Source organism: Dermacentor silvarum, chromosome 2 (genome assembly GCF_013339745.2).
Source record: "Dermacentor silvarum isolate Dsil-2018 chromosome 2, BIME_Dsil_1.4, whole genome shotgun sequence".
Classification (NCBI taxonomy): domain Eukaryota; kingdom Metazoa; phylum Arthropoda; class Arachnida; order Ixodida; family Ixodidae; genus Dermacentor; species Dermacentor silvarum.
This window is the reverse complement of record NC_051155.1, coordinates 529,407-541,574: the sequence shown is the minus strand read 5'-3', so window position 1 is coordinate 541,574 and position 12,168 is coordinate 529,407. Positions and strand designations below refer to the sequence as shown.

At 49.7% G+C, this 12,168-nt stretch overlaps 1 protein-coding gene across 1 annotated transcript; it reads right to left on the bottom strand.

The window, feature by feature from the left end:
* Positions 1-4,272: 4,272 nt before the first annotated feature.
* LOC119443202 (uncharacterized) lies at positions 4,273-8,790 on the bottom strand. Its single transcript, XM_049663156.1, has 5 exons — positions 8,762-8,790; positions 7,193-7,877; positions 7,070-7,146; positions 5,921-6,092; positions 4,273-4,296 (listed from the first exon to the last, which is right to left on the bottom strand). Exons 1-5 carry the CDS (start codon positions 8,788-8,790, stop codon positions 4,273-4,275), a joined length of 987 nt encoding a protein of 328 aa, XP_049519113.1.
* Between the last annotated feature and the right edge of the window lie 3,378 nt (positions 8,791-12,168).

Here is a 12,168-nt window from a genome sequence, read left to right as displayed (position 1 = left end):
AAATCAGGGGAACCACGGAGCTCAATTTCTTGTTAGTAACAAGCACTTGATGGCAACAGACAACGAAGCAACAGTGGCTGCTTAGAAAAATGGGCTAGAGCTCACGACAAGCATTGGCAACTTTCTCTACAATTTCACGACAAGCATTCTTTCTCTACAATTTACTGTCTTAAGACACCTCGAAGCAAATTTTGTGGATTATACTTTTAGTATGTCTTTTGCGACTGCAAATTTAAATGCGTGTAATACTTTGTAGCAACTTGGAACATTTTAATGTTTAGCATCTTCATTCTTTAAATCTGTGGACAAGCTTTGCCACCTTTTTAGAACAATAATTATCTGGTGTCATACATGATGACTCAAACCATTATTAGTTAAAGCAACCTTTAAAGGAGCTGAAGCATGCCCTTAGCAAATAGATATACATACCAAGTTTAGACTGAGCAAACTAAGCAGTACTTGTGGCCACTTGCTTTCAACAAGGCAGAAACAGGTCAGATGTTGACAAAGACAACATAAGGTGCAGCCAAAAGAAATAAGCAGGATCGAGCTGTAATAGACAGCAGCAGCACAGTGAAACAAATTAGACAAATGTGCACACAGCAAGCGTTCCTGAGGACAATACACAACGTCACTGCCGCAGTTAGAAGCAAATCCTTTTACAAGAACATAAAACAAAAAAAAACAAGATTGTTTTGCTCAAACAGCACGTGTGTGGAGTTGGTTGATATTATAAAAACAGCACAGACAACAATTAAGGCAAACACAGTATTTGTGTCATCTGCCTTCCTGCTGTTTTTACAATGTCGATTACGATTGCAAAGGTACGCACACGATCTACGAACAACAAAAGCAACGGACATGTATAGAAAGGTGAGCTGAATTCATACACTCATGTTTAATTTTGAAGGTGCCCGTAAAAGCGACAGCAGCAGTGAAGCGGGTTTGTTTAACGGCTTGCTCACAACGTACACATTGCACGATTTAACTTCACGGCTCGCAAAAGAGTTGCTAAGAAGCTGCAAGTGAAAGAAATACGCTTTCGCTATCTCACTGCAACAAATGAAAGCCTCTGAAGCACCTACCGCGGTCAGCGCAAGCAATGATCAAGGTAATTGAATGCAGCCGTGTATTGCATGGGTAAATAAGAGGCGCATAGCGTAGTCATCCCATAGAGAAGGAGAAACAAAGACGTACGCACGAGATATATACCAAAGGACGGCATTCACCGATAGAGCTAGTTGAGTGCATGCATTTTCTCGCGCGTGAACGCTTCCGCCGTTCGTTTTACATCGGGGTAACGCGTAGGAACTGCGATAGCACTTGTTGAAGGCACGAACGAATAAATTATCCTGCGATCACTACGAGACCTGCGACAACCGTTCCGTGCTCCTTCGAATTTCGAGATCACATCGGCCACAGCTCAAATGCGCAACCGGTGGTTTTTACAAGTGTCAGCTAGAGAACGGGCAATCGCATGACACTCACCTTTGCTCCAAATGCGTCGCGGCAGCTGAGCAACAAATGTCATCAAGCCCAACCCCGCAACGTCCACAATTTCAGCTTCTAAGCAAGTGCAGAAAACTAAACTTGAATGCTCACAATGCGCGCACGAACGAGGCACGAGCCATAGTGTCTGAGTTTGAGAGTAGCTATTTCAAAAAGCAAAAAACAAACAACAATGTGACGTCCATCCGGCAAAAAAGAGTTGTTCTCCTTTCTCACCTTCTCTCAGCTCACGCATGCGCAGCGACATCGGAGTCCTCGGGGGCGACGTTCAGGTGGCATCGAGGCACCCTAGACTGTGCGTGTGCGTGCCCGCTCTCCCACTGCGACGCATGCGCGTAGCCCTGCCGGCCTCTACCGCGTGTGCCGCCGACACTCTCTGGGCTCTCGCCCGCCTCTCCCTTATCACTGTCGACAACGGCGTTTAGCCGTTCCGTCACGTAGACATCGCGCTAGCGCTCTTATCAATTGCACTTACGACTTGCCATGGCCCAGCCGCGTGCTGTTCGTTCGGAGGAATAACGCAACGAGCGACGGGGAACTGGCGACTCAATCTCCCACGCGAAAGGAGGACAGCGGGGAGGAAAACTGTATCTTGAAAGCCATCTGCAACATGGCTCCTACCTTTGTATGCGCTGTGCTTTCGCCGCTGAGTTTCCGTTGAAGCGACAGACCACATGTACCTTCGCCCCTGCTGCTGGCGCGCTTGCTCACACAAGCGTGTTGACAGCAGCTGTGTGCGTTCACACAACAATGCGCAAAACTGGTGTCAATGGCGGCGGCGTTTTGCCCGCGTTCGCACCGAACACGCGCGCGGCGTTGGTGAAGTGTTTATGAGGAACGTGCCAACCTTTGCCGTACACCCTGTGGCGATGTACCGTAGCGACCATAAGGCCATGGTCCCTGTGGTCGCCAAATAAATGAAAACCACCGGATCATATATATTTCTCATTTAATAGTTCAAATATAATTACACCATCACATCTTAATAGTCATAATTGGAAATACATAATTACGACCATAGTACAGCTTCACTGGTCTTCCATCTCCACCCCAGTGGAAGAGCTGACAGTTTTTATCACTGAGCACTGTACACAGGTGTCGCCTCTTTCCTTTGAAAAACAAGGTGAGAATGCGCACTAAAGCCAGTGCACACAGCGGGCTTTAACTCTAAGATAATGTACAGGTTAGTATACTGACCGCTATAGGCGGTCGCATTACGTCTCTGTAAGCGTGGCAAGCAACCACACAGGTTAGTTGTGTGGATGCTTGCTTTTGTGGGCTGTCCTGTAAGTAATAGCGCAGCCGCTTACAGTGGCGGAGGCGGCCGCTTTCCTTTCTCCCCGAGGTGTCCTTCAGGCCGTGTATAGACCCCTCGCAGAAAGCCTTAGCAACAGTGTGTCTCTGTATGGCAACACTGAGGCGGTCAGCAGCGGCGCGTCATGGTAAAGGAAAACACGCCGCTTCTGACCTTCGTTACCTATGTTCTGGCTGCGCGCCATTCAAGCTTTAGGTGTTCTGTATGGTAATTGTTTATAATTTAAGCGCTTTCAAGGCGTGAGCGAAGATGCCAACACACTGCTGTGTCCCCGTGTGCAAGCAATACGGATACGTTGACAAATCCGGACGAAAGGTACGTACAGTAGATACGCATCGGGCCATCCGTTTCCGCGATTTCACGTGCGGTTCTGCATGGGTTTAATGTATTGGCTCGGACATTGTAGTGTTTTGCGTTGTTTTAATTGCACGTTTACTCGTGTTTCTTGTCAGACTGACACTCCCAGCAGGGCTAAACGAGCTTCGTATGCGCGCGACGCATCCAAGGCCGATCGGCTACAGTCGCACGATGTCGTGAAGTGGCATGCACTTCGCGCCGCTTTGGCTTATTAGTGCCCATGTATTATGCTCGTTTATTTTGTGTCACCGAGAGTTGACACTTTTTTTACACGTTTAAGTGTTGCTCATCATGCGAGTGTCAGATTTGCGCGTTAATCCGCGGCGAACGCTTTTGACAAGCTTCGCGTGCGAGTTGCGAGAGTCGCTGCCGCGCGCTGTGCAAGTATTTTGTTCGCCCGAGTTAAAACATTCATTACCGCTTGCGTTGTGTTAAGCTGACATTACGGGGACTGGCAGTGGGTCAGTCTTCTTACCCAAGAGTTTTGTTGGCCGGGTGCTTTGCGGCGCATAAAATGAGACAGACAGATCCATAACAGGAACTCTTTATTTTCAGGTGACATACCACAGGTTTCCCAGCGACGAGGGATTCGAGAAAAAATGGATTGCTGCCATAAAGAGGGACGAAGGGCCACTCTTCCGAATAAGCAAGGCTACCAAAGTGTGCTCTCTACATTTCCTAGAGACCAACTTCTGGGAAAAGGTTGCAAGTGGCCATCGCCTACTCAAGGAGTCCGCTGTGCCATCCATATTTCCATTCGGGAAGACCAAGCCCCCAAGAAAACCGCCTCGCCAGCGAATGTTCCCAGCTATTCCTGCTTCCAAGAAGAAATGCAATGAGCTCCACCTGCCAGCTGACAGTCAGTCTTCAGTGGAATTGGCAAACGCTCCTGACGAGAACCAACCCCCACTACAGGAGGTTGTTGCAGACCATAATGTGTCTCCGCAGCATGGTTCTGCTAGCCAGGAGTTCAGAAAAACTAATTGCTGCGCTGGAGACCCAGCTTGCCACAACTAAAGACAGAGAGTCTAAGCAGCAGGCAGAACTAGCAGAGCAGGCCGTGCAACTAAGCAAGGCTCGTGCTGAACTCGCTACGTCTCAGGCAGAGCTAGGAACTGCAAGGAACAAGCTAAGAGCACATAGCCAGGAGCTGGATATACTGCGAACTGAGTTAGTTACTTCCCAGCGCTATGTCGAGAAATTCAAAACTCAGTATGCACCTTTTGGTATTGAAATATTCCAAGAATGTGATGAAGACATTCAGTTTTATGCAGGACTGCCAGACTACGACAGCTTTGTAGATCTGTTGGAGTATTTGGACCCTGGTGAAAACGGAAGCAATATAATACGACATCACAGGACCAGTAGCTACCGGTATGAAGCTTACAGGGGCCAGCCACAGAAAGTGAGTGTGCCAAACCAACTCTTCATGGTCCTCATAAAGCTTCGACTTGGCATATTCCACCAGCATCTTGGACATTTGTTTTCGGTATCCGCTAGCACGGTATCGAGAATATTTTCCACTTGGGTGGATTTTATGTACCTTCAGCTCACAGCACTGACAATATGGCTATCACGACAAGCTATAGATGAAGCAATGCCTCTGGCATTTGTGGAGAAGTACCAATCGACCCGTGCGTTGCTCGATGCGACAGAAATACGGTGCGAAGTGCCATCGTCATTTGTGACACAGTCCGGCCTCTACTCCCATTACAAGTCTACACACACGCTTAAAGGACTGATTGGTGTGTCCCCAGAGAGACTTATTACCTTTGTCTCCGAGTTGTTCACTGGAAGTACCTCAGACAGAGAATGTGTCAGAAGAAGTGGATTTCTGGACCTTGATTTTGATATAGGACACTCTGTCATGGCAGACAAGGGGTTCCGAATTGACGACCTTGTGGAAGAAATTGGTGTAGAGCTAAATATTCCACCCTTCCTCCGTCGTGACCAATTCACAATTGAGCAGACCCAAGAGACCCAGGAGATTGCTGCCCTCCGGATCACGTAGAAAGGAGGATACAAAGAATTAAATGCTTTCACTTATTTGATCCCCCATTCCAATTTCACTAGGCACCAATGGCTAATCAAATGTGGACAATCTGCGCCATCTTGAGCAACTTCCAGTCACCTATAATTCATGATACCGAAGCCGGCTAAGTACAGTGCACTTGCACGTCATGAATGACACCAAGCATGGCCAGTCCACTCCTCCAGATCCCAGCTTACCAAGGAGGGAACTTCACTTGCTCAGTGCCTTGGACGACGGCGACCTCCACTAACAGTTTGTAGTTTGTACAGGACTACACTAGCATAAATGGTATTTTTCTGTATTTTATTCATTTGAAATAAAGAACACTAGGAAGCCAATGAACACAGCTCATTGAAGTGTCACAGTCTTACTCAACGCATACGTGCTAAGCAGCAGAATCGTGCTCGCCACTTTCCATAAATGGCAGCAGTTTATTAAAATAAAAGTAGTTTAGCTGGTCTTTCATTTGATCCCATTCAGCATTGTCCAGCCGAATTCGTTCCAATTAAAATGAAATCTTTTCCATACACAACGAAGTCCCCCCAGCTCAGTCCAGAAACCCCCATTTGGCCTACTAATTGTGCATAATAGTAGTCCTCCCTTTTCAGCCTTGGGCCACTCTCGGTCAGCTCGCTACAGAATGTGGCAGTGGCAAGTTCCTCTCCCTTCTTTTCACGGAGGCTATACGGGCACTTAATTTGGAGTACCTCATATGAGGCTTCCGCTGAATCAAACACGAGCATGTCACGTGATGCTCCGAGCCAAGGGAAGGCGGGGTTGACCAGCAGGCCACAGTGTACAACAGTCGCGTCGTGACCCATGGTCTGAAGCACCTCCTCGTAGCGCTTTGCAGCCATGGGCTCGTTGGAGATACCGTACCTGCATACAAATTGGTAACATCAAATGGAAATTGTGCCCGTGCCTAATTTGAACAAATGGCATGCCCTCGGCAGCCACAAATATACACGTGCAATTATACATATCCATGTGCAACTAGCCTAGCACCATACACGATCCCAATTGTTATGCAGGGAGCAGGAGCGGAAGTGTGGCACCCTTTGTGCCAATACGCTATCCATGTGCCTAGCTGTGATGTTTTAAGAGTTTAACATGTATTTCCTTGCCTATGGTATCTAGGCAGGTTAAATCATGCTTCTACCTTTGTCGAGTCGTACACTCAGCTCAGCTGCTGTGTTTTGATGACGTGAGCATGTGTTTTTATTCATCTGAGCTGCTGTCACGCTAAGCCATGCAAGGTATTGAATACTAAATAAAAGATTTACAAAGTGGCTTTTCGTACACAACTAAAGTAAAAATCACAATGCACAAAGATGTTCGACCCTCAAAATCAGCTCGAAAATACAATTGCAATGCTCTAAAATTTTAATGCTGCAAATCCAAAACAGTCGTATTGCTTGTGCCTACTGCCACCCCTGAGGGAGGTTAATTCGGCAGAGTATGTTCTTTTTGTAAACAAAAGATTTCAAGCAGCTTGTGCACCTGATAGGAGCCACCCTTGAAAGGTCTCTGCTAGCTCTCCTTGCTTGTAGGCCTTTCGACGACCATTGCTGCCTCGCAAGCACAACACCAAAGTTGGAAGCTGTGAGTCTGAGGGCCCGCTCCTTCAGCCATGTTGCACTATGCGACTGCTGACGTGCTCACGCTCAAGTGCCAAGGACGACTGCCGGGTTGTTCGCACGTTCTGCAAAAAAGGAGTAAACAGAATAGTGGTTGCAAGCATGCTTGTAAGAAAATTAATGTGGGCAATCGCTCTGTGCAAGGTAGCATCCCTGATTGCATGTCCTTTCACATTTTCTCTGGTGGTAAGCAGGGCATAAACCACTGAATTTACGTACTGGGCTTCTACAAGACTGCTGTCAAATATTGGGTGTATGAGATGCATGGCCTCGGACGCAGCGTAGCACACAAGCGCCTGTGTGAAAGCATCATGGCTTAATGGGTAGATTATGTTGGCATACCTCAATAAATTCAGTGCTGCTTTGGTGAGCAACTGGCAGCCAAGGCTCAGCATTCTTGAACAGGTCTGCAGCCGGCACCAGCTGGGCACAGGCAAGTGACACTGGCGTAATGCCAGACAGCTGGGCACTAAATATATGAGGCAGCAGTGCCTGCTGGTATGCAAGCGGCGATGAAGCTGGGGACAGGCCGTATTTTGTCTCTTTAGACGGTTGCCCTGGTGTAAGCCGCAGCCCTCGAGCAAATGTGTTATTTGCGTCTCTTGCAAGCATCCTTCGGCAAAGTTTATATTTCGCAGCTGCTTGCTGTTCTTCAGTGCGTGGTTTCAGGCGCCGCTCTGTTGGCCTTGCAAGCTTTGGGATGCTCACACCACCTTCCCTCACGCTCCTCCAATCAATTCCTTGTATGGAGCTCGCCTTGATGGCATTGCCACGTGGCACCCTCCATTGCTGTGGCAAATCTGTGCACGTCATATGCTGAGGTGCTTCCGAAAAGCCTTTGGATTGCAACAGGGCAACCGTGCGGAGCATACTCATCAAGTGGTTGCATGCAACTTGCCCAGCAGGGCATTCGCAGTTGCCGCCAACAACTTGCCCATGCTGACCAATAGCTGCCTGGATTGTATAAGGCGATGTAGTCTTCTTTTTGCCGCGGTAGCACTGTGCCCTTATGAAGACAAGCCCATCGCTGAAAAGAGGTGTACGCGAATCACAATCTCATCTTCTACCAGAGGTAGCACACACGAGCATGACTTTAGCGGTGACTTGAGATTTCTAGCAACTTAGAAATGCTATGAGAGACAAGTGGGCATTTTCACTGAATGTATCGAAGACTAGGGATGTTCTAATGCGCACCAGCACACTCCCTTACGTTTTAAATGAAGGTGTTTTTCTAACGTTTCATCTTTCGATTTAACCCTATTGCCTTATTCGCGCTCGTGCCTAACCTCTCATAAGTCTGCGTAACTGCCACCACCCCCACCACCACAGCTACATAAGATGCCCCTCTTTAGTGTTTGCCGCTCCACGCGTAGGTACCGTGGCCAATTTTCTGGTCTAGAACTAGCTCCTTACGGCGACAGCAGCTACTAAAGTACACGGCGATCCGCACAACGGGAAAAGCCATCTCGTAAATATAAGCGCGCATACGTACACATATTTTGAACAAACTGTTATCGCATTTCGCCCGAGCCTCTCGGAACACGTTTTGCGTAAGGAGCACGCGGCTCGCGCGTTCTGAACAAGCGTCTTGCCCTCTGTAACACGCCGGGAATTTAATTGCAGCGCTTGCTGGGGCGAGGAAATACCGTTCGCGGCTTTTTTCTATCTGCTGCTCAGACCTATGGTCTCGTCCAACGCGCGCAAAAGATTACTGCAACTTTACAACACCCCATTAAATAACAGAAAACTAAAATGTAGCCACAGTGGCGTGTCGTTCTGTTTCATTCTGCAATGCATGTCGCTTGTAATGCTGTTAAACAATTAACTAGTGCCAGTTTACGTATGTGTAATCATTACTGCAGCTACAGCGTTTGCTGAAAAGCAGCCGTAAAGACAAAGAAAAAGCAGTACCTTTGCATGGAGCTGTTGGTCTTCACCATCGATGCGATCACGTACGATTCCACGGTGAAGTTATAGCTTCGGTCATAGCAGCGCTCTTTAGTAGACCTGCTGCGGTAAAACTCGAGCCTCTCTTCGTTTAGTGGTGGTACGCAAGAAAGATTATTTTCCCAGCCGGTGGTAGGGAAAACAATCGCGGGGGACGCAACCGCCATCCTTCCTTCAAACGCGGAGCGGAGCAGGGCGAAGAACGTTTTTGTACTTTTTTTCCTTTACCATGAGAGGCACTGCACAGTGTTGCCGGCGGTGCACAGCGTTGACGAGTTTTTGCAAGGGGTCTATTCTAACGATGCCATTTCAATTTCCATTCTGTTTCACCTTTCGTCATTGGCTCACACGAAGCCGTGCCCCTGATACAGTGAGATTCGGACAATCGGCATGACGGATGATAAAAAATTAAAAGAAAGAAACGAAAAAAAAATCCGCGCGTGCGTTTGTTCTTGTTTTGAATGCTATTTTACAGCGAAGCTGTTAAGGGCTAGGTTCCCGAGGGTCGTGTCCGCGTGTAGAAAAAAAATTACTCCCTCTCCCGCTAAAGGGAACCATGTGTGGATGCGAAGCAGCGGGGAGATGGTTAGCTTGAGCGGGAGATGGTTCTGCGGCAGCGGCCCAAGCGCTCATCGCGGCGCTGCACAGGAGAGAGAATGAGGCGCGCGGGCTCCGTCATTTTCATACCGCGGAACTACCATGGCGCCTTCAGCGGAGTATGCAGCTGTCGCACCACCTGTCGTGCACGTGGCTCCGGATTCCTCGAGGAGAGAAAGGGGGAGCGTAGGAGAGGAGAGAGCGGGGGAGGGGACGCGCATGCGCTGTGGGGGTGTGGGATGCGGGCGCCGCTCCGTTCAGTAGAGGATTCCTAGAGGAGAGAAAGGGAGGAGCGTAGCAGCGGCCTGTCCCGCGGCGTCATTGGCGTCGGCGTCCATCCGCACCTCTCCTCATTAGAGAGATTTAGTTTCACGTACGTGGAAGAGTTCGCGTACGTGGAGCTCCTACGTGACTGAAATGCGCATGCGCAGAACGTGGAGGCCGCCCGCGCGTCTTGTGGACGCGCGTGAAAACTTCGCGCTTGCGTTGCGTGCTCTACGTACGTGGCGGTCCAACGGGGCGCTCTCGCGAGTTACGAAACTATCGAGAGACAGCAGGTTTCAAGATGGCGGCAGACCAAGCGAACGCTCCGAGCAGTGCTCCGCGCCTAAGATTTTCAAAAAGTGACGACTTAGATCTACTTCGTGATGTTCGAGAGTGCAACCCATTCGAAGACATGATGCGGCATCCAATGAGATGGACTGAAATCGCCGTGCGGCTGTCGGCGGCCAGGGGAAAAGTGTTCAGTGCTCGAACTGGGCACGATCGCGCAGACCTCCTGCTCATGCAGTACGCTGACAAGGACAGCAAAAGCCTCTGCACCTTGCTGCTTCAGTTGTGTGTAGCGCAAATAGATAGACGGTAAAGGTCAGTATATTTTTCGCATGCGGAAGCATCCATCGTATGTATGCGAGGGCTCCACGCAGGGACTTCTGGCGCTGCTTCTGCGTACGTGAAACTATAAACGTAGCGGACGCGTGCTGCGGAACATACGCAGAGTTCTCACGTTTGCGCACGCAAAGCATCCACGTACGAGAAACTAAAACTCTCTATTCTCTCCACGCCAGCTGTGCGATAACGCCTCTCTCCTCCTCTCCCCCTCTCCACACCATCTGTTCGATAACGCGCTTCTCCCTCCGTGTCTTCATTCGCCACCTGTGCGATAGCGCGCGCATGCGCGCCTCTCTCTCTCCTCCTCCTCTCCGCGCCAGCTGCTTATATAAACCCGGTGCATGCGCCGCTGCCTCAGTTGCTGCTTCGGTTTAGTCACGCTGCGCCGTCCGATGCGCTGAATGGACGCCAACGAATCTGTCAACGAACTGTCTGGCACATCTTCAAACAGCAGCAGCCAGTTCATTAACAGAACCGCGAGCACCTCTGAAGACAAGGCTGCGCAGAGAAGAGCTCGCGACGCAGAACAACGCGCAGCGGATCCAGATTCAGTTCGCCAACGCGAAACCGCTTCGAAACGTCAGCGTCGAGCAGCGGATTCCACACTTCGAGAACGCGAAGCCGCTTCGAAACGTCAACGTCGAGCAGCGGATCCTGAGCTTCGAGAACGGGAAGCCGCGTTGGTTCGTGAACGTCGAGCAGCGGATCCGGAGCTTCGGCAACGTGAAGCAGCGTCGGTTCGAGAACGTCGAGCAGCAGAACCTGATGTTCGGGACCGTGAAGTTCAACGTAAACGTACGAGCGAGCGGCGGAACCCGTAGTTCGAGAACGGGAAGCCGCGTGTAAACGTCAACAACGAGAGGCTGCTCCCGATGCTGCACGCGACCGCGAGCGCGCCGCCCATCACATCGCGTGAACGCCGTTATAACGACCGCGATGCTCCGCATCAGCCCATGGTTCTCCTCGGGAAGATGGTGTAATTTTTCTTGGTAGTTTTTTTTTTTGGTACGCACCACAAATTACGCTAACTTAAAAAGCATCGCTGTTAAAATGGTAGAATGAAAAGCATGTATATCATACCTGATTACGTCAAGCAGGCTAGGTGACTATTTGTTACGACCACATTTCAAAGGAGATGCCAATAAATTATCCTCATCATTATCACCATCATCATCGAAGCATGAAAGAGGAGTCGGCTGCCGCATGGCGCGTTTCTCGGCGTTCGGCCGCACCGGCGCGCCATGCCTATCGGAGGCCACGCGCAGGCTTCGCAGCGGCGGAGCTAGATGCCGCTGAATGTTCTTGCAGCAGCGCGAACGAGGAGCCTCGCTGCAGCACACGCCTCATAACTCGTTTCGGTGATGACAATACGTTGTGTCGCTATGTTGATTCAATGCGAACGCATTACCGTCGACACTCATCGTGAGACGAGTTCTGCCCGAATGTTTTTTATTTACTCTAGGGACACTCGAGGCGAATTCCTGCCGTCGCCGTGATGTTCTGTATTAGTGTCCATGTGCGATAAGGTCCTATCGCGCCTCGAGGAAAACGCAGGAAAACTCGAATGAGCCCCCCCCCCCCCCAAAAAAAAAACGAAAAAAAACGCGACAAGTGACTGTAAAAATCTCCAAGCGACTCCGTGAAAGAAGCAGCCCAAATCTGCTTACTATAGGCGGAATTGGCAACCCTGGTGCTCGAGCGCCTCAAGTAGCGTAATCTCAAGTGTCGAAGACACGTTGAAGCTAAAGGAAACACAAAGCGTTCGCTCACCGCTGCTGCCGGTCTTCATCGCGCCGTCGTTCAGAAAGCGAGTGTCTGCGGCCATTGAGTGAGATCTAATCATGTTCGCCTGTGCGCGTGTGACACCATGCTTGTTGATTTAG